Source organism: Oenanthe melanoleuca, chromosome 3, assembly GCF_029582105.1.
Source record: "Oenanthe melanoleuca isolate GR-GAL-2019-014 chromosome 3, OMel1.0, whole genome shotgun sequence".
In the NCBI taxonomy this organism is placed as follows: domain Eukaryota; kingdom Metazoa; phylum Chordata; class Aves; order Passeriformes; family Muscicapidae; genus Oenanthe; species Oenanthe melanoleuca.
This window is the reverse complement of record NC_079336.1, coordinates 25,063,628-25,088,377: the sequence shown is the minus strand read 5'-3', so window position 1 is coordinate 25,088,377 and position 24,750 is coordinate 25,063,628. Positions and strand designations below refer to the sequence as shown.

Sequence of the window (24,750 nt, the reverse complement as noted above, 5' to 3'; positions counted from 1 at the left end):
AAGATTTTAATCAAAATGGATTAATTGGATAAAATTATTATATTTTACATAAAAGGTATATTTGTACCTCCTAAGCCCTTTGCAAATGGCAAAGCACAATCGACTTGCCTTGGTGGGTTTTATTTTCATAATTTAAATCTTTAGCTTAGATATTTTAAGTCTTGATTAGTAAATGAGTTGGCTAAATTTTTCACGAGGAAACCAAGTATTATTTTTTAATTAAGAAAGTAAGCAAACCATAGATGCATCTTGCACATATGTCTTACATCTTTTAACCTCCTGACTGCATTCATAAAGTTGTGTTGTTGATATCATGATATCATGTTGATATCATGGTGAGTATTTGATTGATATTATTAAATCCGACCTGCTTGGATACAATGACCCTCTTAAATCACTAATATCAATGCTTTAAATGTAGCTCCCCTTCATGATTTAAAGGTGCTCAAGAAAGAATGGCTGAAAAAAAATATAGCTTACCTTGAAGGTAAAAATGAGAAGCATTCTCTGCCACTGAGAATAATCTCCCAGTTTTACCTCAGTTTTCTTTTCCACTCTTGTTTTGAGACTTGTTTTGTAGTTGGAAAGACCAATTGTTTTGCAAGTGGTGTTGCCCATTGCCAAGTCATATCTGAGTACCCAAACCATCAGTGACACAGCATTTGGGTTCAGGCAGTGTTTAAGGGAAACAAAAACTGTTAGGATCAATGGATGCAAAATATCTAATCTTCCAATGTTACCCTGGAACAGCATGACCACCTGATAATTTCAACATTAAATAGTTTTGGTTTATTATGTTTTATACCTCGCTATGATCTTGTCCTCTCACAACCTTTGTGTCTATAGGAAGATGGAAGGGTGTGAATAATCCATTTATAACATTTTTCTGTCAAATAATCCACATCGAGGCAAGTCAACTCCTTAACTATTCCTTAATTATTCATAATCTTAATCAAAAGTGAATAGTTTAATGCAGAGCAGTGGCATTTTCTTCTGCTGCACTTGATCTTAGTCCCTGTGAAGTCTTGAATATTGCTCACTTGTTGGAAGGAAAGACAGAAATCTGCTGACAAGACATCTGGAGTTTCCTTATTTCTTGTTTGTGGACTGTTGTTTTTTCTTCCAGTTCTTCACACTAAAAATAAAACTTCTTAGTCTTGATAAGGTTGACTGTTACTATCTCTCCACATTTTAAAATTTTCCTAAGTTAGAGTCACATTCTGTTACACATGTTAAAGTAACAGCAGTCTCTTAATTTCAAATTTATGCTGTTTAAAGTGTTAGAAAGATTACTCTAGGTTATAAAAAGGTAAGGTAAGCTCCATTCTTTTCTGTAAAGGAACATTTATGATTTATGGGAAATGCTTTTAGGAGATGTTTTCAATACATAAAAGTGGTTTGAGATGTTTTTCAGCTGTATAATAAAAACATAAATGATTTTAAGTGTGACAGAGCGAACAGAAGTAGGAATTTTTCCTCACTTATCACAATTTTTTTATTTAGCACCATCCCTAGTTAATGGAGAAAGTTGTTTGCTTTTCTTAGAATGTGATGAGCTGGAGATGCTTCTCCCTGCATAAACATTGCCTACAGGGAGAGCTGTGGTGGTCAGGCAATTTTTTAAGCACTTAGGCAGATAGTGTTTGACAAAGTGAATTCTGTCCTAGAGTTTTATTTGTGGATGAAATTTCTTCAAATATTTAGGAGGAAAACTACTATATTGGGTGGCATTTTGATGCCTTGAAGAATTAGGAATCAGAAAGAGATTGAACATGAGGTCATAAGTATCAAATTTCTTAATTACTTTGTTATTGATGGTTCTTCTTGGTGGTCTCAAGACCAGAGTTACAGTATTTGCTCACTCTCAGGTAAAGTCAGTCTGCTTCTTACAAAAAACACATTTGGGCCAAAATTCAAAGAGTTTTCCAATTGCATGAAAGATAAATATTACTTATGCCAGCATTTAACATTTTTCCTTTAGGAGAATCCCACTAGTAAAAACATAACATTGTTTAATGTACCCTTACAGTCATTCCAAGAAGGGAAAGTCATCTACCAGCATTGCATCTTACACTGGCACATGCTAAAATATGATATTGCTGTAGTGAAAAAAAGATATTAAATTTTAAACAATAGCAGCCAGCAGATAAGAGGACACACATATAAATGTGAAACTGAACTTTTTAATTCTTAAACAGAAACCTCCCACTTCAACCAATATGTGTGGCTGTACATTTTGACAATGTCTGGACCAAACAATAGTAGCAGACCCTGAAGCCTGCAGCTAATAAAGTGACATGAGATAAAAGGAGGATTTAGGAGGCTGATCTCACACTGTATTTGTGCACAGAGAGTCTGTTGGTGGTCAGAGGCTGTCTGAGGCACAGCAACCATGAAATGGGAGAGTTTTCAATTCCCAGTGAAGTAGGCAAGGAGATCAACTGAACTTCTACCTTGGACTTAGAGAGGGTGGGCTTTGGGTGTTGCTTCAGTATCCCACTTCAGAAAGTCCCTTAGAAACAGTCTTTAATAACAAAGAGGAGGTTAACCTTCTGTGCCAAAAGACAAGCCAGTGGGGAAGAAGGGTGGCCTGGCTGAACAGGAAGCTTTCACAGGACCTCAGGACAAAAAGACAGTTTAAGACCTTTAGAAGAAGGGGCAGGCAACTCAGGAAGAGTAAAGGGATATCATTAGGTCATATAGAGAGAAAATTAGAGAGGCAAAAGCTCCACTAGAATTCAATCTGACCACTGCTGTGAAAGATAATAAAAAGTGTTTTCATAAATACATTAGCAGCAAAAGGAGGGCCAGGGAAAATTTCCATTTCCTTGGAGAAGAGCATTGTCACTGAGAAAAAGGCTGAGGTACTTAACTCCTTCTTTACCTCAGAAGGTACTTTTAACAGAAAGACCAGTTGTCTTCAGGGCAACTAGCTGCCTGAGCTGGTAGGAGCAGAATAGACCCCCTGTAATCCAGGAGGAAGCAATTAGTGACCTGCTGAGCCACTTAGGCACTTTGAAATCTGATGGGCCAGATGGGATTCACCCAAGGGCACTGAAAGAGGTGATAGAAGACCTCACCAAGCCACTCTCCATCATTTACCATTAGTTTTGGCTAAATGTTGAGGTACCAGATGACTGAAGGTTCCCCAGGAAAGAAGGTAAATCTCCTGCCTGGAAGACAGATCCTGGAAGTGGGGGAGGCACTGAAGATAAGAGAGGTGCCTGGAGGTGAGCAGGCACTCACCTGCTCAGGGGATGTGCAGGGACCACGGCTGGTGACAGCCAAGACCAACCACTACAGACAGCAGCTCAGTGTGAATCAACATGACTTTAACTCAAGCTTCCCAGACCAGCAACTTCCCTGCTAGAAGTGGAAGTGGAAACTTAACAGGGCATGGGGAGACTGAGGGCACGTGGGAGTGCATGAGATAAACACCCAAGGTAACAGCTCTAGTCTCATCAGTTCTTAAGTATTCCCAATACCCAGTTTAACTATGGGCTGTCGTTTACTCTCTCATCTGTCATGCACTTTATTGATTATAAAATCATTCCTTCCTCCCAGAAAGAAATTGCATAAGGCCTATTATTTTAGTTCCTTATCTTTTACCTTGTAAAATTCTATTTAGGATGTTTCAAGTACTGCATTTTTTTCCTCCTCTCATTTAATATTAAAGGGATTTTTTGACCTGTCATATTTACAACACTCTTTCTTATGCAGTCAATGAGAATGCAGTAATATTTTAATTAAATGCCAAATTACTGATGAATAAATGATGTTTGTGTTTATGCATGTCAGCCATTCTCCAGCATTAAGATATAATTAGAAATTAAGTCTGGAAGAAAGACTAGATGATACATAAGAGTACTCTGCATTTTTAACTCTTTCTATACTAATAATTTTCACATATCATTCTCATCTTGCTTTCAGGACAGCTTTTATGTTAATTTCTATAGTGTGTGATACAGAATGCTTTTTAAAATTCCTATTTACCTCCAGTAACACAGTCCTTGAATAGAAAAATGCTTTCTATCCAGGAATCTTAATTAGTGTTTATGATATGTCATGATTTAACCCCAGCTGACAATTATCCCCCACTCAGCCACTTGTTCAGCCCTCCCTGGTGGGATGGGGGAGAGAATCAAAAGGTATAAGTAAGAAAACTTGTGAGTGGAGATAAAGACAGTTTAATAGGTAAAGTTAAAGCCATGGACAAGCAAAGGAAGACAAGGAATTCGTTCACCACTTCCCACAGGCAGGTGGAGGTTCAGCCATCTCCAGGAAATCTCTGCTCCATCATTTTCAGCACTGACTTGGGAAGACAAATACCATCATTCCAAATGTTCCTTCTTCTTCACCCAGCTTTATATGCTGATCATGACACAATGGGGTGTTCCTTTGTGCAGCTGGGATTGGGCTGTGTGCCCTTCCAGCTCCTTGTGCACTGCCAGCCTGCTCACTGGTGGGGTGGGGTGAGGAGCAGAAAAGGTCTTGACTGTGTGCAAACACTGTGTGGAGTAACTAAAACATCCCTATATTACCAGCACTGTTCTCACTACAAATCCAAAACAACTCCATCCCAGCCAAAACCACAGATATAGATCTCCCCTACTTAAGTGGGTAAGGACTGTTTTCAACTCATGGGGAAACTAATCCTGAAAGAAATAAAGCAATCCATCTGTAAAAATCATTTAAAGGCCTAAACTATTCTTATGTGAGACCTCTAAAAACAAACTCTCAAAACTGCACATTAATGTAATCAGGGCACATTGAATTTCCAGCCTGCCATTCACTTCTGGAAGAATCTTGATTCTCGTAAGAGTCCTCTTAACACTTCTTAGGATGTGAGAATGCCTCTATTTTATAAGTGTTTCTCAGAGGGAGCAATACCTCTTAAATACTCCCAGAAGAAGTTGAGATGACACTGTAAAAGACAGGTCCAGTGTTGGTACATCCCTTCTTGCTGTTTTTATTCCTCAGATCTCAGATCAGTGATAAGAGCACTCTTCTGGTTTATCAGATTCTTGACTTCAATTCTGTCCTTAGCTTGGTGGAATTATAAACACCTTCCAGAAGTGCTGTAAGAACTCCCCAAGCAGTCCATTTGTCTGTTCTGCATGGAATAAACATTGACTGTGTTGAATGGATAAAGGAAATGTGTTCACATTTGGTTCCCCATCCCTTGGGCTGGAATATTCACCTGAGTAGAGATTTGTATTTTCCCACTGTATCTTTTTTTTTTTTTTAAGTGTATCTCTTTAAGCATTTTCAGTGGTTTTTCTTCTCAAAACAAGGCACTACCTATCTGGGGAATATTCACTGTGGGCAAAGACCAAAGTTTGGCTACTGCCCCAAAAATTACAAGGCAAAAGTCTTGCCTGAATTAATTATTGCTTAGAAAATCAATTGCATATTCAGGATCCAGAAGTGCTTCTCCTTTATTCCTCACAGACACATTGTGCTATAATATTGCATAGGTAGATCATGCATTTTGGAGTCTAAATTATGGATGGCATCAGTGAGGTGGAAGAATATCTTTACTGCTTGAACTTAGATAGAATCTTTGGTAAACAGTAGTGACTCCATTCTGGAATTGTGATTTTTGAAATAGTTGTCATAGCATCTCTGTTACAGGAACTCAGTTTATCCAGTACAATTTACTCAGCCATTTAGGACTGGAACAGAATGCTTATATTCTATTTTTTGCAGAACCTTTACAGAAGGATAAGTACAGTGTCCTGGTAAAAACAAAACAATATTTTTCATTTGCTGAAAGAAACTTCAAAGAGAGAAAGAAAGTTTCTATTTCCTTTCAGAACCATCAGTTTCAAGAAACAAAACTAGTTGCAGAAATCAACAAAAAAGATGTAGTGCTTAGGTCTTTCAAGTGCTCTTTTTCTAAATAACAGCTAAGATGAAACTGGTAAGAGGTTTTCCAACTGTGATTATTAACTAAATGTAAAAGAGAAAGCTGAAGTTCATACATAATCTGAGATTTGTTTAAACTTCAGAAAGTGTAAGATTTGCACACTGGTCCACTCAGTGCTCAGTTGTTTGACCTCTTTCCTTTTTTTTTAATTTAATGTTTGGATCATTGGTAAATGTAATATTTTATGCTTAAGTAAAGATCAGTGTGAACAACTGAAAGATTTAATGCTCCCTTATTTCTTCAAGCTAACCAAGTAAAAAGATGACTGGATTTGGTACAGAAATTCAGTTCTTCAGTTTTAGCAAAACCATTGGTTTAACAATTGTCCTAAACTTAGGGACTAAGGGTGTTTTTCAAGCATCAGCTAAAGAACACTCACTTCAATGTCTTATTTAGAAAGGTAAAATACACTTCAGAGGAAACAACAGGAATATGTCTTTGGACATGCATTTCCTTCTTCTCTTTCCACTTTCATCTGTCTGTCTGTAACTGACATTTCTTCCCATATCTGGCACTGCTATGCATCCTGGAGTTTAAATTCTTTCTTCATATTTGTAAATAGAGCTTTTGCCCACTTCATTCTGTCTGTTAATTTCATTCTCACATCCTTGGTTGCATTGTATATTGAATATATTATTTGCATTGCTAAGAGGTTACACCATTAAATGAGATTCTGTGTGTGCAAAAGCAGTTGCAAATAATGATGTTATTCCAGTTGAGATTTTTTTAATGGAAAGCTGCAACTACAGTATCACCGAGTTCTGCTACCAAATGTTGTGGCTGGTAGGAGGGGGAAGCTGGGCTCACAGTCTGGAACATACACTGAAAATTTAATTTTTTAAGAGATATGCCTGAGCATATATCATCTCCATTAGGAAAACTGACCCCCAGCACTTCCAACTAAAACAAAAATTGTGACAAGTGAAGAAATCGGATTAACTTATAAACTGCAGAATATAAACAATCCATATCTGGTAAACACTGGAATTGTTTTCACAATTACTGTTTTGAGTGATGTTAATGGTGTCTCCAGGAGGGTAATTGCAGAGATATACAGCTCTGTGGATTCACTGAAATCAGTGAGATACCATTTAAAGTACTCTGCTTGACATGATTGTGAACAGTGAAATGAACAGCCTGTAAAAGGCTTTATTAATTTTTGCCAAGTTAAATTCAAGGTACTAGGCATTTATTCCTGTTTAAACCAACATTTCCATGAAGTGCAGTTGTTTTCAGTTCCATAAATTTCAAAGTTATATTATACCATGCATGCTAATGCTCTTGAAAAATCTTTATTTTGGCTCCAAATCCTAAAATATACACTTAAAATAGTATTCTGTCACAACCTAAGAAAAATGGCAGATGCACACTTTTCCACTGAAGAAAACTGCAAATAAAAGCAGTTGCTTCCCAGCACAAACTACTTTATTGACAAGATAAAAATACAAACTGCCTTATCCCACTCATATCAGATAAGGCTAAATCCATTACTCCAGTAATAAAATGTTAAGTGCATAAGTACCAGAAGATATGGGCAGTGGAGATGTTATCATATCACAGGGACTCCTGTGCCATTGCTTGTCTCATCAACCTGCTTCATGGGAAATGTCAGAGTGCTTCTGTACACACATCTGCCATCAGCCTGATAATGAATTACTTGGGGGGAAAGTCTGCTCTCTTTGCAGGTCTCAGCCTGAAGTCCATTATACAGATAGATCAACCTGAAAAAAAAAAAAAAAAAAAAAAAAGGCTCTCTTATATTTAGGTGGGATTTCTTGCATTTCAGTTTGTGTCCATTGTGTCCTGGCCACCAGCAAGAAGCATCTGCTTCCATCCTTTTGCCTTCCCTTCTCCCTCAGGTCTTTATACAAACTGACCAGATTCCCTGGAGCCACCCTTCCTTCAGGCTGAACTGCTCTCACATCAGCATGGTCACTGCCTTGCTGCAGGGCTGAACTGGCAGCACTCTGAGCCCTCACTGCCAGGTCAGTGCAGAGAGGGGCATCCCAGGGGTTTTGTTAACTTTTTAAGCTGCAGTGCCTCTAATTCCTCACACTGGTTGTTTCAAGCTCTTATGGAATAGAGGAGAGGGAAGCACAGTTGGTTTGGGTATTGTGCTTTTGCTTTGATAACATAGCATCAAATATGACCTCTAAGTACTATATTCTTGCCATTCAGTTCATCATACATCTCCTTGAGTGGCAAACAATGGAATAGAAAATAAACAAGGCTTCAAATTTCACTCACGTCTGTGTTTAGACGAGCATCTCAAGCTTACATGCACTCAGCTATGAAACACTAGCTTGTAGGCCTTTAAAACTCAGCTTTTAGAGATAATTTTAAGATTAAAAACAATGTGTTGATGCTTGAAGCAAGTTAGAAGATCTTTGTGTGCATTATTGACCTGAGAGGCAGTGACAGGCTGAGAAATCGAAAAGAAAAAAAAAACCCAAATATAAAATTCTGGCCTTGTTGTGCAGTAACAGTGAATCAAGTTTTGCCTATTTTTGTTACACTTTGTCAAAACTTCTAACACCTCAATTACTATTTTACTTTAGATGCTTCCCAGCTCTTTATTCAAATTATTCAAATAACTTTAGTTAAAATTCATTGAGGCGAGGTCATTGCTCATTCCCAGCAGCAGCTTGAGCGGCTGGTGGGCACAGCTGCAGATGTTTGCCCCACTAACCAGCCCCAGCAAACTCTTCCCTGCTTCTGTGGCAAGGCAGGAGCTGCAGGGTGCCTGGAAGCAGCTCTGGCATCAACACAGTCAGGCACCATCTAGGAGCAAAGCAGCCAGAACAACACTGCAAAGGCTGACATCCTGTGAAAAATTAGCAAATGAACCGGGGAGAAATCAGTCTGCCAAGCAGCTTTCCTTTCTTTCTTCTCTGCAGATTAGAATGTCAACCAAAAATGAAGCAAGGCTGCATTACTTGCGCTCATAAAATTTCATTTAAAGCACACTGCTGTGATTCTATTTTAGAGAGAAAGAGTAGCTTCCCATCAGAAAGGGGATGTGAAACTTGCACAGCTGGAAATCAGTGCTTTCAGCAGAGGCAAGAATGCACCTGCCAGTCAGACAGCTCTCCCTCTTGTTCAGCATTTTACCCCTGACAGTAGCTGTGACCAGGTTCCGAGGAGTAAATTTTGCAGTGATCAGATAGGATTATCTGTCATTAGAAAAATGGTCTCTCTAATAGCTAGTAGTAAGAGCTTGGTTTATACTGTGTTAATTCCCCAGGTTTTATGCAGTTTTTGTTGACTTTTTTTTTTTTCAGGAGTAACAGTAAAATCAACAAATACCAGTAATTGCTCCCAATAAATTTCTCCTGTAAATGTCTAAATATTTATGTAAACCTACTATTAGTTCAGAGTTTTTACAACATTTAGGTTATTATGCTTGGGGACAAAATCAAGATTTTTGGTTTATTTACTTTTAATCAAAGATTATAATGCCAGCAGGTGACTAGGCATTTTTAATTTGCTGTGCTAGCAAATAGATTTGCTGTGCTTGCTGGTAGAAGATAACACACATTAGTGCACCCTTAATGCTGCTCTGAAAGGAATAGCCTGCATGGAGTTCACCTGAGTTTCCCTTAGGAGAAAAATATTGTTACAAATCCAGCAATTACATTGTTTTCATTGTATTTATATAAATGGAAATGTTGTTATTCAATTCATTTAAATGGAAATAAACAGTAAATCACTTATTTTCTTAAAATTTCAAGCCTTTTATTAGCAAGTCCTCAGCCTCAAAAATATTTTAAGGATTTATTTACAGCCACCTTGATGACTGCCATTTTCTTGGATGCTTTTCTCTCATATAAAGTAGATGGCTGCCTTGAAATCCTCATTGCTAAGCACCACAGTATGTGTGTTTAGGCTATTTTGTGGTTTGGATGCACACTGCATCTCTGTTTAAGTATCCCACTCTAATGTTTCCCCTGCTATTATGGCCCTGCACATCTTCTCTTTACTGTCACATAAGCCCTGTGTCCCTTTTGTTCTTTCCCAGGCTCCACTCCTTTCTCAGTTATTGAGCCTTTCTTTGGGTCCCCTTAGATATTTACTTTGCCCTGATTTATTTCCCTTGTCCACCTCCTTTTCTTTCCTAGCTGCCTCTAGGCATGTATCCTTTTTTTGCTGTATTGATAATTTAGAGAAGCAGATTTTTAATAGTGACATTAACAGACAACTAACTTACCTGGGATATGTTATGTTGGGTGGAGTTTTTTTCAGAATATTATGAAGTTTGTCGGTACTTTCTAAAATACTGATTTTAAAAAAGTAAATTATTAAAATCAGTTTTTGGGTAAATGGGATATGTAAAAAATTTGGAAGCTAGACTTAAGAAGAAGCTAGACAGGTGCATGGAGTGGTGAATGTAATGTCCACTGAATGCATCCCTACCTCTCTTGTTTTGCAGTTGCAATCTACTGGTGCACCATCACTTTCCAATGCTTCTTTTTAAGACATACTCCCAACTCAAAGATATGGTGAAACAGAAGTTTTAGCTGATACAAGAGCAGAGGACAAAGAGAAAGGGAAGGGCACAGCAGAGCCAAATATATGGGCTTCTTTCAATTTTTGTTTTTGTAAAGCAGCTTTATGCTATCATTTTCACCAAAAGAAGCATGACTTTGACTGCTGATGTTTAACAGATCACCAAAAAATACTGTCTTCTGATAAGTGTGGTGCCTGTAAACCATTGTATTAAGCAATTAATTTCTATGCTCTGTTTTGTCCAAATTATTGGTGATATTTCAGTTGAACCTCATCTCCCTTTTATAGAATCATAGGTTTGGATTGAAAGGGATCTCAAAGATTATCTAATTCCAACCCTTCTGCATGGGCTGGGACACCATTCACCTGACCATGTTGCTCAGAGCCCCATCCAGCCTGGCCTTGAACACTTCCAGGGCTGGGGCACAAACAGCTTCTCTGGGCAACCAAATTCAGTGCCTCATGACCCTCACAGTCAGGAATTTTCCACTAATATCTAATGTAAACCTACCCTCCTTCAGCTTAAAGCCACCCCTCCTTGTTCTGTCACTACATGCTCCCATGGAAAGTCCCTCTCCAGCTTCTCTGCAGATCTCTTCAGGTACTGGGAGGCTGGAATTAGCTCTCCCCAAACCCTTCTCTTCTCCAGGCCAAACAGTCCCAGCTCTCTCAACCTGTATTCATAGGAGAGGTGCTCTAGACCTCTTTTTTTTTTTTTTTGGCAAACACCAAAACATAACAGAAATATTCACAAAGTTTTAAATGACCAAGCATATATTAATAGTAAGATATTAGTTTCCAAATTAGAATTCAGAATTAGAAATTGCTTTCTGGGGAAAAATAGTATGTCTTGAACTTCAGGAAATGAAAGAAGAATGTCTATCTCTTTTGCAAAATTCAGTGAGAATTTACTTTTTAATTGAAAAAGCTTATTAGTCATGAATCTTCTTGGGGCTCTTGATTCTTTTTGCTTTTCCTCACCACAGTAAACTTGTGTGATGTGTATAAGTTGTTGAGCTTGGTAAATTGGAAGACTTACATTTGCATAGTTTTAGTGAGTCACAAGTTTGGTTCTCTGGTAGAAACCAAAAACTGTAATAAACAGAGTTGCCAAACAGGTGATATTAAACAAAAAAAGTTTCTCTTTTTCTTTACCTTTCCCCTATCTCCTCAGTATTTCTGTGAATTAAAAGATACCCTGTTTCTGTACTACAGATTTTTCCCTTCTGCCATGGATGCTTGATTTACTTTTATGGAGATCTCTCTTAGAACCACCTTACAAATTTTGGTAACTTCAAGCAATGAGTTATTTAATAGGTGAAGCTTATGTTTATCTAACTGCTGTTGGCATCCACCAAAAATGAATTATGAGAGCACATAAAAACTGTGCTACTTGCATGAAGGCTATTATTCCTTGCTCTCTCACAGTAAAAGTACCTTCTTTGTCTTTTTGCTAGCTTTCTGAGTGGAGACTTGATTTGGGAACTCCTCATGTATTCATATTTTCTAAAGTATAGTCTGAATTTCTATTAAAAAAAAAGCAAACTAATATCAATTGAAGCTTAAGTGCAATAACAAAATTAGATCTCATGGGGTTTTTTTGTTTCGATGTGTTGTCTCTCTCCTTTCAGAATCTCTGTGCCCACTCATCTACCAACAGCATTCCCTGTGGTTTCTCCTGACGTGCCTCTCTTGCCTGACCCTGGTGTGCCCTCTCAGACTGCCCCTGCACCACCCTCTGTGTGCCAGGAAGGACTGTGCCACAACAGAGGGACCTGCCACCCTCTCTCTCTGCCTACTGGGGCCACCTCCTTCCAGTGTGCCTGCCCACTACACTTCACTGGTCGATTCTGTGAAAAAGGTAATTGGGATTAATTGCTTCTCTATTGGTTATGAAATGAAATATTATTCTTTGGGGATGAAAAGGGAAAAGTATTGATTGTCATAGTTCTGTGCTTCTCACCCCAGTTACTTTTGGCTAACAGAAGAGCCAATTCATTGAGGTAATTCAAATAATACTTATTTGCAGTGTAAATTAGGTGATATCAGTCAGGCACACTCCTAAGAATTGCAATTTGAGTTCATGAAAAAAACATTGCATTATTTGTCCAAAATTTTTGTGCACAGTTTTAATGTATGTTTTTCAGTGTATTATTTCTGGGACAGAAGAAAGTTGACTTCCTCAAAAGATTATGTTTTCCATTTCTACAGATGGGTTTTTTCATCACTGTGTAAGATCTTTTGTTGAAAAAGGCCTTTTTTTTTCACTCTGTAACTCATTTATACTTCCACTACTGTTGCTCATAAAGCACAGATCAATCAAATGAACATATTTTAATTAGAATTTTAATAAAAAATAATTCTTTTAGTAAATTTGGTTTCTTTGCAAAAGGTAATCAAGGCTATAAGACAGACTGATCAATATTTCTGTTTTGTAATTGCAATTTCTTTCCATATTTGCTTTTGAGAAAATTCTTTTTTAGAGTAAATTTCATAGCTTGCTTCAAAAACTGTTTTAGCTTTTAAGGTACTATGGGTTTATGAATTGCAATAGATAATTCTCATAGCACTAAAGTGCATTACAAGTGTGCAGGCAAAGAACAAAACAAAATCTAGAATGTGGTTCTACAACTGTATCATCCTCCTAATGAACTTCCCATGGTATGAAGTAAAAGCAGGTAGAGTTAAGAATGCCCTTGCCAGACTGCCAGAGTATCTGATCCAGCACTACCTTGCATTACTGTCCAAAAATAGGTCACTGTCTGTGGAAGCAATCACTGACTGTCAGCTCAAAAGAAGAAAAAGTCATGTGTTGCTTAGATATCAGAGAATATTTTATCATGTAGCCTTTTCAAGTTTATAATAAATCATGTATTTGCACATTTTCAGTGTTAAAACTGAATCCCATGAGTATTTTTAATATATTTAGTATCTAGGCATACTCTGCACTTGCTTACAATACACTGCAGCTGTGGAAACTGCAACATGAAATAGAGAAACTTTAAAAAGTGTGTTTTTACAAAACATAAAATGTTGGGTTAGTGCTTCAATTAAGTATTTTCAACATTTCAATAAAGTTCTTTATTTATTTACATTTTATATGCCAGAATTTCCTTCTGCATTCCAAAGAATTCAGTTGGCATTCTTTTTATCAGCATCATCTGAGAGCAAGTTCTGGCTTTTTTCAAGGGTTTTGCCAGAATTAAACAATGTTCAGTTTAAGCAGGAGTTTGACAGACATCCTGTGGTAATAGACCATATCAGTACATGTGCATAACTGCTCTGTGGGACCCCACTGGCTCCTCCCACCAGTGTTTTTCTTTCTTCTGACCTTCCAGCTGATCTCTCAGTCTCCAGGGATCTTCTATGGTTTGGTGGTTTTAATGACAACTGACATAATCTGGGCTTGAATTATATTATCTGGGCTGAGTGTTTCCATGTGCCACAGACTTTGGGGAAAGTACCTTCTGTTTCATTGACTGAAAAGCTATTTTTATGTTGCTCATTCAAAAACACAGCATTCTAAGCCATTTTCTCCTTTGAAGCTTAACCAGTGCAGGCCAGCAGAATCCATATATTGGAAAAAGTTGACTGCCAGCTACAAGTCCAAGGAAATTTGTCTTCCAGGGAAGCTCATCTTAGTTGTGTAAAGGAAGGGGACCCCCTCTCTGTCTCTTTCTGTGATTTTGTTTCAAAAATCATGTGTAAAAATAATTATGACTACCCCAAGAGCAAATTAAAAGCAGGAGACTCTTGCACTAAATTGCAGTTGTAACCAAATCTCTGATGGTTAGAACTGACTCTACAGAAGGTACATCAGTAACCATTCCATTCAATAAAAGAATAAAGTAATAGAAGTTTTAAAGAAGCCCTGAAACAAGTAGCTCCTTTGGAGAACATAACATCATCTGTATAATCATATCATCCTTTTAATGGTCAAACACCCAGTTTCCAGGAGATAGCTATTCTTTTTTTCCTAAAACTGGAAGAGATGCCTTTTGCTTTCCTGAAGCTTACATGATGTTGAGACATTAACAGCTATTAATATTTCCTCAAAGGTTGTCTAAACATTAATTCTCTTTTCCTTTTTATTGTGTGGAGAAGATGAATTAAGTGCTCTTTTCACAGAGCTCTGCTTTTACCCTCTAAAACCCCCTGTTCAATGCAGGGAACAGCCTCCTCCTTTTTTGCTGGGTCAGCCAGGGCTGCCTTATCTGACATGTTCATCAGCTGGGAGCTCACTGGGGCAGCTGCATCCCAGAGCCCATGCTGTCACAGTGCATCTTTATACAGATCAGAATGTGACTTGATGGATCCTGTATTTAGGAGCTGAATAGTAACTGCAGCATAGAGGGATTTTATTTAATCCTAGATTTTCAGTGAGATGAATAATTCAGTCTAATGAAACCAGAATTTTCCCAACTGAACTATGATTATAAATCTTTGCTATTCAGAGACCTGTTCCTCAAGAAATCTAGAGAAAGTTCATAATTACAGGAGATAAGAACATTGGCAATAATTTTATAAATATTATAAAATTTATAAAAATTTGTTGGGTGAATTTGTTGATTTAATAGCTACAGTAAAATACACTTAGCAAATTAAAGCAGAAAACTGATAATGAAATTCATTTGCTCTCACTCTAGAAGTTGTTCTTATACACTGTAACAAAAACAGTTGCTAATGATCTAAGTGTATTTTACCATAGCTATTAAATTATCAGTTTTCTGCTTTAATTTGCTGAGTGTCATTAAATGCAATTTCTTGGTTTTATTCAATTGTTCCTTGACTACTAAGCTCCAGCAGGTTGTTCTGCCCCTAGAAGATACACATTCAAGTCATAATTGTCCTTATGGATACATTAGATCAAGGAAGCTTATCTAAATACACAGTGTACTTACTCTAAACACACACCTCTCAAATATCTCTAAATGACAAAAAAATTTCCATTTTTCTAAGGAAATAGAAAGTTATGCACACAAATCAGTGTATTTCCAAAGTTCAAACTGAAGTTATCAGTAGTGTTACATACCAAAGGGCCAACGTGAGGATTTAGTATAAACCATGGAAGGGCAACCATCTGAGGCCTCTGGTCCCTTTAATACTGCTTTCAGTATTTTCGTTTTTCTATTTTTTTTTTAACTACAAATTACCAAAATTAATTGGAAATTAGTGGTTAGTACAAGCTGTATTTTAAACCTGCTGTACATGTAAAGATTTATTTTAAACCTTTTCTATGCTGTAATAAAATGCAGCATAGAAAATATGTTTGTCACATAAAATGAATCTTCATTACTCAGTGGTGAGTGCTACATGACTGCTTTTATCCAATAGAAAGGGAGGATTTTATAGACAGGGAATACTATGAAGGGTCGATGGTTTACTCTGTCCTACCCATTTTTCTTTTTCCTTTCTGTGTAAATAAGCTCATTGACTCTAACATTAAATGTATCATTCTTTCTTTATTAGCTGAGCTGTGTTATCTGGTTCATTGTGAAATTCCCTCACGAGTAGAAAAAAACTGCAATAGTTCTGCTTTAGCATGAAAGCAGATGGTGGTGCATGAGTGGAAAGTTCATAGCAATAGGTTTGCAGTATCAGTGCCTTGCATGTGTGAAGATATGTATCCTTCACTGTTAATTATAAGATTAACATTTTTAAAGTCTCCAAAATTTTTAGTATTCCATAAAAGTTTTATAAATTGTTCAATAAAGAGAGTATTTAAATGTCATGTGTTAAAACCAGGAAATCTGTTTAATTTGATATGTTGCCTGTGTATATTCTGTGCATTACTTAAAGGTCAACTCCTTTGACAAAGCTGAAATAATAGCAGGAAAATGGAAGGCTATTGCAGGCATTTAGGTTGGAACAGTCACACTAAAAACTTTGCTACATTTGTTCCCCAAAATACACTTGTTGAATTCCTGATTTGTTGAGAAATACTTGATAATATCACTCAGACCATTAGAAGTTTCTTTTATAGATGTTTTTTCTAGACATTGTTCCTAATTTAACATTTCTAACTTGTGTCATTGACTACCATAATTCTTCTCAGACAAGTCAGGAGGGTTTTGTCTTTATGTCTTTGACTTTGAAAAGAAATGTAGTTAGTCCAATTTCTGTTATTTCAGCCATATTTAGAACAGCCTCATGTCTCCAGTAGAACTGTTGCCTCAATAACATTTATACTGTATATATATGACTTAAAACAAGACATTTTCCATCAAAAAGAAAAGTGAGCCAGTAAAAATGATATAAGGATGTTGAGGAAAGACAATTATATTTTCATTCAGGTTTCAGTTTGAGGCACCCAGAAAGAGAAAATGGGATGTAGTAACCCCAAAACCTCTGTTTTTCCAGGGTTCAAGGGTTCTTCTTTCACTCACTTTGTCGTCCTTCAAAATTATTCATACCTTCATGAGCAGAAAAAAAATAATGTGTTTACAGATATCTAGAAATTCCCACCATTGATTACATGCCCTTAACCTCAGCTTATATCTAGACTCCAGAAATACCTATTGATGCCCCACAATTTGTATTTTTGTATGCAAAATTTTCAAATGAACTCTAGTTTTTGGACTAGATTTGAGAAAATGTAGTAAGTTTTCCTTTCAGACTTGTTTTGTAGTGGATGGGATTAAAAACTAAGGACACAGTAGGCTAGTTCAGAACAATCAAGGATTTAGCCAGTAGTTAACTTCATGTGCTGAATTTGATACACTATTCAAGATTATAGGAAATTTCATAAGAAATATCTAGCCATTCCCATAGCTTGTTCCATTCAATATAATTCAACAGAAATATTATTTGGGCAAGAAAGGCAAAAGGGAATTATATAAATTAACTTCCTTCCCTGCATTTTCACTTGAGGATATAATTTTTCACTTTGATATCAGAGAATGCAAACTTTGTGAAGTGTAATTTTTTTAACACTTTATAATACCCTGTGTCTGTGAGTAATCATATTAGCTTCACAGTCACCTGGACTTAGGATATATGGTCCTTGATTTTTTCCTTCCTAGTTCACAAAATTATGGAGACCTTTTCAAGATGTCTAAAATATCTCCAATCCAATCGTATCTTGTTCTATCAGTTTTATTTTAATGTGGGTAATTTGCTGAAGTGTTTTTGAAATCAAAGGAAAACAGGATTTTGAGGGAAAAGAAACTGAGTTCACAAGGAGGAGGTGAAGCAACCTTAGACTAAACCTTCTTATGTTCTCCTGAATATTTTGGAGAATTTTGCCACTTCAGAAACAAGTGTCAGTATGAGCTTTCATATAACTTAATATTTCATTTTCATCTAGTTTAGACACTATGTCCCAGATTCATTGAAGCATGTAAGCTTTACTTGTATTTAATTTCAAGTGTGTAAGGAACCTCTATGGGATTTATGCTCAGGATTGCAGGTATTTTTCTACATCAGACCCTGAATTAGGATCCCTCCATTCAGTTACTTGTTTGGTCATTCATACAAGCTTATTACTTAAAATCAACCTACATCTCAAATCCCTCCAGAAGACCTAATGAAATTGTAAAGGGATGTCACAGTTTTCCATGGTTGTTAAGATTAAATATGTGATTAAACAAAAGTTTAAGGTACCTTAATTATACTGAGGGGGTGGGTAATGAGAGTGTTTGTTGAGATGTGGAAAGAGCACTTCAAAGCATCAACAAATTCTTAAAAACTGTGGTTCCAGTGTCTGTAAAGTTATTTAAGATTGCAGCTGCCATCTACCCACAGCCAATGAGCTCCAGAACAGCTTTAGTGTTTACTGCTACAGCATATAATATAGAGCTATATAGAGCTGTACTGTAGAGCTATAGGGCTCTCTTATTTAACAGAGATGTAATATATATTTCAGAAGTCTGTCCTGTGAAATAGATTATGGAGCCTGTTGGGCATAATTTGCTTTGAGATATTATGGTGAAGAATGTTAATAATTATACAGAATTTTTTATAGAGTTATCAGTTTGCTAGTGTATCCTCTGTCTTATTCACATCCATTCACATTCAGTCATGAGCCATTTAAAATAAGAAATATTGGTTTTAAGTGTTGTTTAAAGCTGTTTATTTTTAATTTTATTTTATTTAAAATGAGATAGCATTTTGCTATAAGGATTTGCCTGAATGAGCATTTCCTGAAAAAACAATTGATAAAAAGTAGAAAAATCTTTGTCTCCTCACATAGACCCAACCTGTGAAATTTTGGTCTTTCTAGCATTTGGCTTTTAATCACTATTTCTTTAATGTGGATGCATGTTTTCTTTTCATAATTATTTTTAGGAGAACTGTAACAATTTGATAACAAACTCTAATCTGGGCAAGAACTGATAGCAAAAAATGAAATAATGGTGATTTAAAATTTGCAGGGAACAAGCTTTCTCCCCTCCATTTTCCACTTGAAAATGTCAGTATAAAGTTGATTATTTCTAAAGCTTGCAGCATATTAGGATGCAATGTCCTAATTCTTTGAGTAATTTTTCATTTTAAGGTAATCATCATTGTGTAAGTGACAAATATTTCCTTCTTTTTTCCTTTACTTCTCCATTTATGGCATTTTCTGGGAAAACCTTTCCTCAGTAACTCCTGAATCACAGCCATTTGTTCTGTTGTGCTTACTTGCTGACAATCAAGTCATCTGCAAGAATGCTGTGTCTCCCCTGGCAGTATGGCAATGCTTGATTTCTGAGCTTGACTCGTTTGAGTTCTTCCCCAGGAGATACTGTGTAATAAAGCAGGGGAAGTATTAAATAAGGTTTTTGAGCTGTATTATGTAACCTGTGAGAAAGAGGCATAGAAGGGCTTTTACAGCACAGTTAATTTAATAATTATTTAGAAATCATCTGTGAGTACTGAGTTAGGATAACAGTCTGTTTAATCCCTTGACATTTTGATTTTGATTAAAAACAGAGGGTTTTTTCATTCCTTCACACAAGGTGTGAAGCTGTGGGTCTGCCCCCAGACCACTCTCAGGAACTTTCAGCAAGCTGAGAGAGTGAAGTGAACATCAGGATCCTCAGTAAATTGTCCTGCTCAGGACCATGTCACCTGGCTGATCCTTCCATGTCACCTCCCAAGGCCGAAATGGAAGGATGCTGGCTACTTACATAGTGTGGCCCATGAGCAAATGGCTTTGCTGCTTCCTGGCAAACAATTCTGACTCAGGCATGAAACTCCACATTGTTTCTAATTAAGAGTGCCTGACACATTCCTTTTCATGCATCTTCATGGGACACTGGTGCCTGCATTGACATAAAATCTTAAACTCCCAGTGTTCAAAGAGGAGTAAAATTTATAATATAGGATTTTGGAAGTTACCATTGTGAGACTCCTCAATCCTCCAATCTCCTTCTGAGGAAGTCACTTCTTTTACACAATATAAAAAGCCAGTTTTCCTCACCACCATTTCACTTTCTTCATATTTTTGTAATAACACTTTGTGGTGATAAAATAGGCAAGTAATTATACAGCAAAAACATTTTAGGTATTTAGCATTTCAGTTACCCAGGAAATCCAGGATTCAGAAGGTGAATTTCCTAGTAGCATGATATAGTTATATACTTAAATTCCACATGGATGTAAATCAGTTCTGTGCAGAACATGGAGAGGTTCAAAACTCATCAGCATGTAGAGTCTCCCCATGTTTTAGTGGAATTACTGGAAATACTGAATACATCATCAAAGAGAGCAAAGGATTGAGACATTGCCCAAACAGATAATCTGTTAGATTCCAACTTCAAACACTGACTTCCATAAATGAAAACAATTTTCCTATGTGACTTGTATTTTTCTGAATCAAAAATTTTCTTTAATGGATTTTTAGCCCTGTACAAGACAAAAATAAAAGTACAGTATTATAAGTGAATAATAAAAAATACTTGCATCTTGAATACTATAGGAAATATGCAAATATGAAAAAAAACTCAGGGGAAAAAAAACCATAAAGGCTCTATCAGCTATGGATTCGTCTGACTGCCAAAGCTGTTTTCCAACACCTGTCATTATTCTTAATGTTATCTTGTAGAGATTGTAAATTAATGGATGATTCTTTTTATTCATATGTACAATTGGTTTCAACAAGTATTTATTTTGCTGCTAAATATCAGCAAAATAAAGAGCAAAAATAAATATTTATATAAGTAAATGTACAATGTGTACAGCCACAAACTTTTAAAGTCTCTTTTAGAGTTTGACAGCAGAAGCCCAGTCCCTGTTGTACACCTGTACATGAATTTTCTTGTATTAAAGGAGTATGCTACTGAGTTTTGGGTTTTATGCAGCATAGTTGCAAAATTGAAAAGATTTATCACTGTAGGTTTGTCTGAGGTTTAAATTATGGAGTTATTGTTGTTGTAATAGGAAAAAAAAAACCCATAAGGTGGGAGTGATCTTACTAAATACATGTGTACTTCATTGAACGTCTAGCCAAAAGTATTGTAGAATAACTTCACAACCCTCTCTGTTTAGAGATTCTTATACAGGAGTTTTACAGAAACTCCTATTAAACTAATTCTGCTCTTGATATAAAAACGTTTTAAACCACTCATAAAAAATATTAATGTAGAGAAAAGGTGCAGAAAATCAAGGATTTCCATGCATTAAAAAAATCGAGTATGAAGGGATCTTTCATTCTTTGTTCTTTGAAATCCAACAGACTGCACAAATTTCTTCCTTTAAAGTTGAATTCACAGAGACTCAAGAGAGGAATTGAGAATATGAAATTAATTTCTGGATGAACAGAATCCATCTCTGGAGACTGATTTTTTTACATTTCTGGAGATCTACCTGAGTGCAATTGAGAATAAGGGAAAGGATGTCAGCCCAGATTTAAAGCCTGAACATTCCATGAATAATCCAGCCACTGATGCTAGTGGCTCTAAAATTTATCCAGAGATGCTGAGGAGGCACAAGATGCAAAAGGAACAGTATCAATAAATTTTGTTAGAACTGAACATTTTGTCCCAAAATATTAGCTCAAAATGTGTCTGCTTCAAGGGTCATCCTCTGTTTTATCTTTGTATTGCTTTGTTTAGAATTTTAGGTTCGTTAAAAAGGCTATTAAGCCTTTGGTCCCAGTTAGATATGCTAAAAAGTTGATAATATTTAAAGAAAGGAGGGAGGAACAGGATAAAGGAATTCTTACTGTGCACTTAATAGCGGGCAAGACAGATTTGTGAGGTTGTGTGATAGGGCAGCTGAACAACGAAAATATTTTTAAAGTATGAATCCAGAAAAGGAAAATAAAATGTTATAAAGAAAAGTAGTCATCAGCATTGTATTTAATCCAGCTAAAGTTCTCTTAAAAGGATAAAGAAATAATTCTTGGACATAGGAATGCTAATAAAATCTCAGAACTCTCTGAGGAAGGAAATGACTGTTTTAGATTTGCCATTTGCACAAACTCTCTCAGCTTGCAGTGTTAATCTTCTCATCTCAGTGCAGAGAATGCCTGCTACTTTGCTGTTGCTAAAATGAGCAAATGGAGCTTTACCAACCCCAGCACCTGTTAGCATTGTCTGTTACCTGTGAAAAATGAATCACATGTTTGCTGCATTTCCAGAACCACAACATTCTTCATTCTTTCTCCTGGCTCCAGTAGCAGCACTTTGAAATCCTGCTGCATTGTTCCAGTTTCAGAAGCAGTAGATTAATACTTTGCTATTATATTGCTGTAGCATATTTTTCACATGAACAACTTGCCAAAAACATACAGGACTCTGTGAGTAGTGAAGAAGCTTACTTGTAATAATCAATAAGGCTTAGTCACTCTCCATGACATTAAGGTTTTTATAAGTTCTGGCAATATCTTCATTTATCTATGCCACGGTTTTTTGCTCATAGCATGGCTAGTTTCATTTTCTGCTCTAAAAGTTGCTTCCCTAACAGAAAATGTCTTTCTTCTAAATATTTGATTCATCAGTCTTTTAAAAAGTTATAATCAATATCTGTCTACTAAAAAAAAACAAAAAAAAAAAAAAAGGGAGGGAGAAAAATGCTGAAAGCATCTATGAAAATAGTGGGAAATGTCATTAAAAGTAGATTCTTTGTTGAAACCAGAAATGTTCTTACTGACCCTGACCAGTGCTGTCTCTTCTTTTCTTCCTTAGTGTTATGCTACTATATATTACTATATATAGTATATATATACTATATATAGTACTGTATTATATCTTTTTTATTTTCTGGCTTTGTTCTCTCAAATAGCAATAAACTATTATATGGCATTGAGTATATTTGTAGAAAACACAAAAATCTCTGTATTTCAACTTCATAATAGTTTTGTATATTTTTCTGCCACCATTTGTTGTTTGCTTATTCTCCCTCATTTTTGTTGTAGCTGCTACAGCCCTCTTTGACTTGCCAACCCCCCCAGGGCAGCATGAACAGAAATAAAAGAAGCTGACTCAGCATCTCCTTTTTTTTGAGCTCTGGTATAAAGACAGGGACATTTTTGTTGTCTTCTATTTGAAAATTTCTTTGTCACGGAATTACAGAGTCTTTAGGGTTTGAATGAACCTTGGAGATCATGCAAAAAGCAGGGTCGCCTAGATCAGGTGACTCAGGAACGTACTCAGGTGAGTTTTGCATGTCTCCAGAGAGGGAGATTCCATGACCTCCCTGGGCAGCCTGTTCCAGGGCTCTGACACTCTCAGTGTAAAGAAGCTCCTCCTCGTGTTGAGAGGAAACTTCCTGTGTTTTAGTTTATGGTCATTGCTTCTCATCCTGCCACTGGGCACCACTGTGAAGAGCCTGGCACCATCCCCCTGACACCTGCACTGGAGATATTTATAGGCATTAATGGGGTCCCCTCTGGGTCTTTTCTCCTCTGGGTTAGGCAGGCCCAGCTCTTGCAGTCTGCCTTCATAAGAGAGATGCTCCAGACCCCAGATCATCTCTGTGACCTCTGCTGGACCCTTTCCAGTAGCTCCTGGTCTTTCTTGCACTGAGGAGCCCAGATCCAGACACAGTAGTCCAGGCACTAGGGCCAAGTCACTTTTACTTTTGTACACTCTTCCACTTAGGTGAAAGTCTTCCTGTGTGCCCACTGTCACAAAGTTACATCACTCTTCTTCTAATCCAACTGCATGAAAACCATTTCTGATTCCCAGTCCAGACCAGTTTAATTAACTAGCTAAAAGTGAATCAATTTTACAGATGCAGCAAAGGCTATGTGAGCATGCAGTGTACCAGCTGCCACACTGTTTTCAGAAGCAGCCTGAGCCATGCAGCACCCACCCAGATTAGCAGGCTCTGGACTAACCTGCTAGTAGCACTGGCCCCTGTGGTGGGGAGGTTAGGTCAGTAGAACTGTTGTGTACCCAATTTAACAGGGAATGTAGGTGAGACTAGAAGTGAAAGTGAGATTCTTTGCTTCTGATGTGTTACTGAATGCTTAGCTGATAAATGCTTTTACTTTAAATACTCCTTCAACATTCTTCTTGATTTTATGTGTTATCTACACATAATCTGTTTTCTCTGTGGTTTTCTATAATTGATAATGAAAGTAACTTTGAAAATTAGATAATACTTACTAAAGAAAACCTGAATTCAGTAATCTCTTGGTAGTATTTCTTGGTACAAATCTGAGTGCAATTTCAGAACTAGTAATATTTAGTCCAAGTCTTCCTTGGACTTTTTCTTAAAAATACATGAAAGTTTCCCTATCATCACTGAATGAAGACTGAATTATGGAGTTTCTTTATTTGTGGAAAAAATGAATGGGTTTGTACAGCATGTGTAGGAAAAAAAACAGTGGGTTTTACAATCAATACTTCACTATGTAGTATTGTAAAGTCCTATTTATTTCTTTCTCTAACCCTGGGATGTCTGATCATGCAGAGTATTGGCTTATAAAAGCCAATACACTATCATAGCAAGCAAGGGGCTCAATTTAATTAGCAGACACTGTGATCTTTAAGATTAATTATTTAATAGGAAAAATCAGGGAAGGGAAGAATTCCATGAAAATTTGGGATATACACCATCTAAAGGGACAGTGCTAGGAAATAATTGGAGAATTTGAATAAAAAGGTGAATACGGTCTGACAGATCATTTCAGAAAGTATCTCCAAATATTTACAATTTGACACTGACAATCTCTGTGCTTTATTCATTCTTTCTTTGACCATAAAACCTATGGCCTGCACTTTTTGTTGTTCTTATGGTTCCATAAGCCTTTATCTGGAAATCTGCAGGAGCTTGTTGCTTATTTTCCTTGGGTTTGTGACCACTGGACCATCACACCTGTGATACAGCAGAGAATAGAATCCACCATCCAACTTAACTTGATGCTCTCCACATGTCACATCAGA

General features: G+C 36.7%; 1 protein-coding gene across 1 annotated transcript in view; it reads left to right on the top strand.

Annotated features, from left to right (window-relative positions):
- The window catches only part of EYS (eyes shut homolog), a 674,079-nt gene that overhangs the window by 479,300 nt on the left and 170,029 nt on the right, over window positions 1–24,750 (top strand). The window contains exon 36 of the mRNA XM_056488606.1: window positions 12,067–12,296. Within this exon, the coding sequence (XP_056344581.1) occupies window positions 12,067–12,296 (230 nt within the window). The remainder of the gene's footprint in view (window positions 1–12,066; window positions 12,297–24,750) is intronic.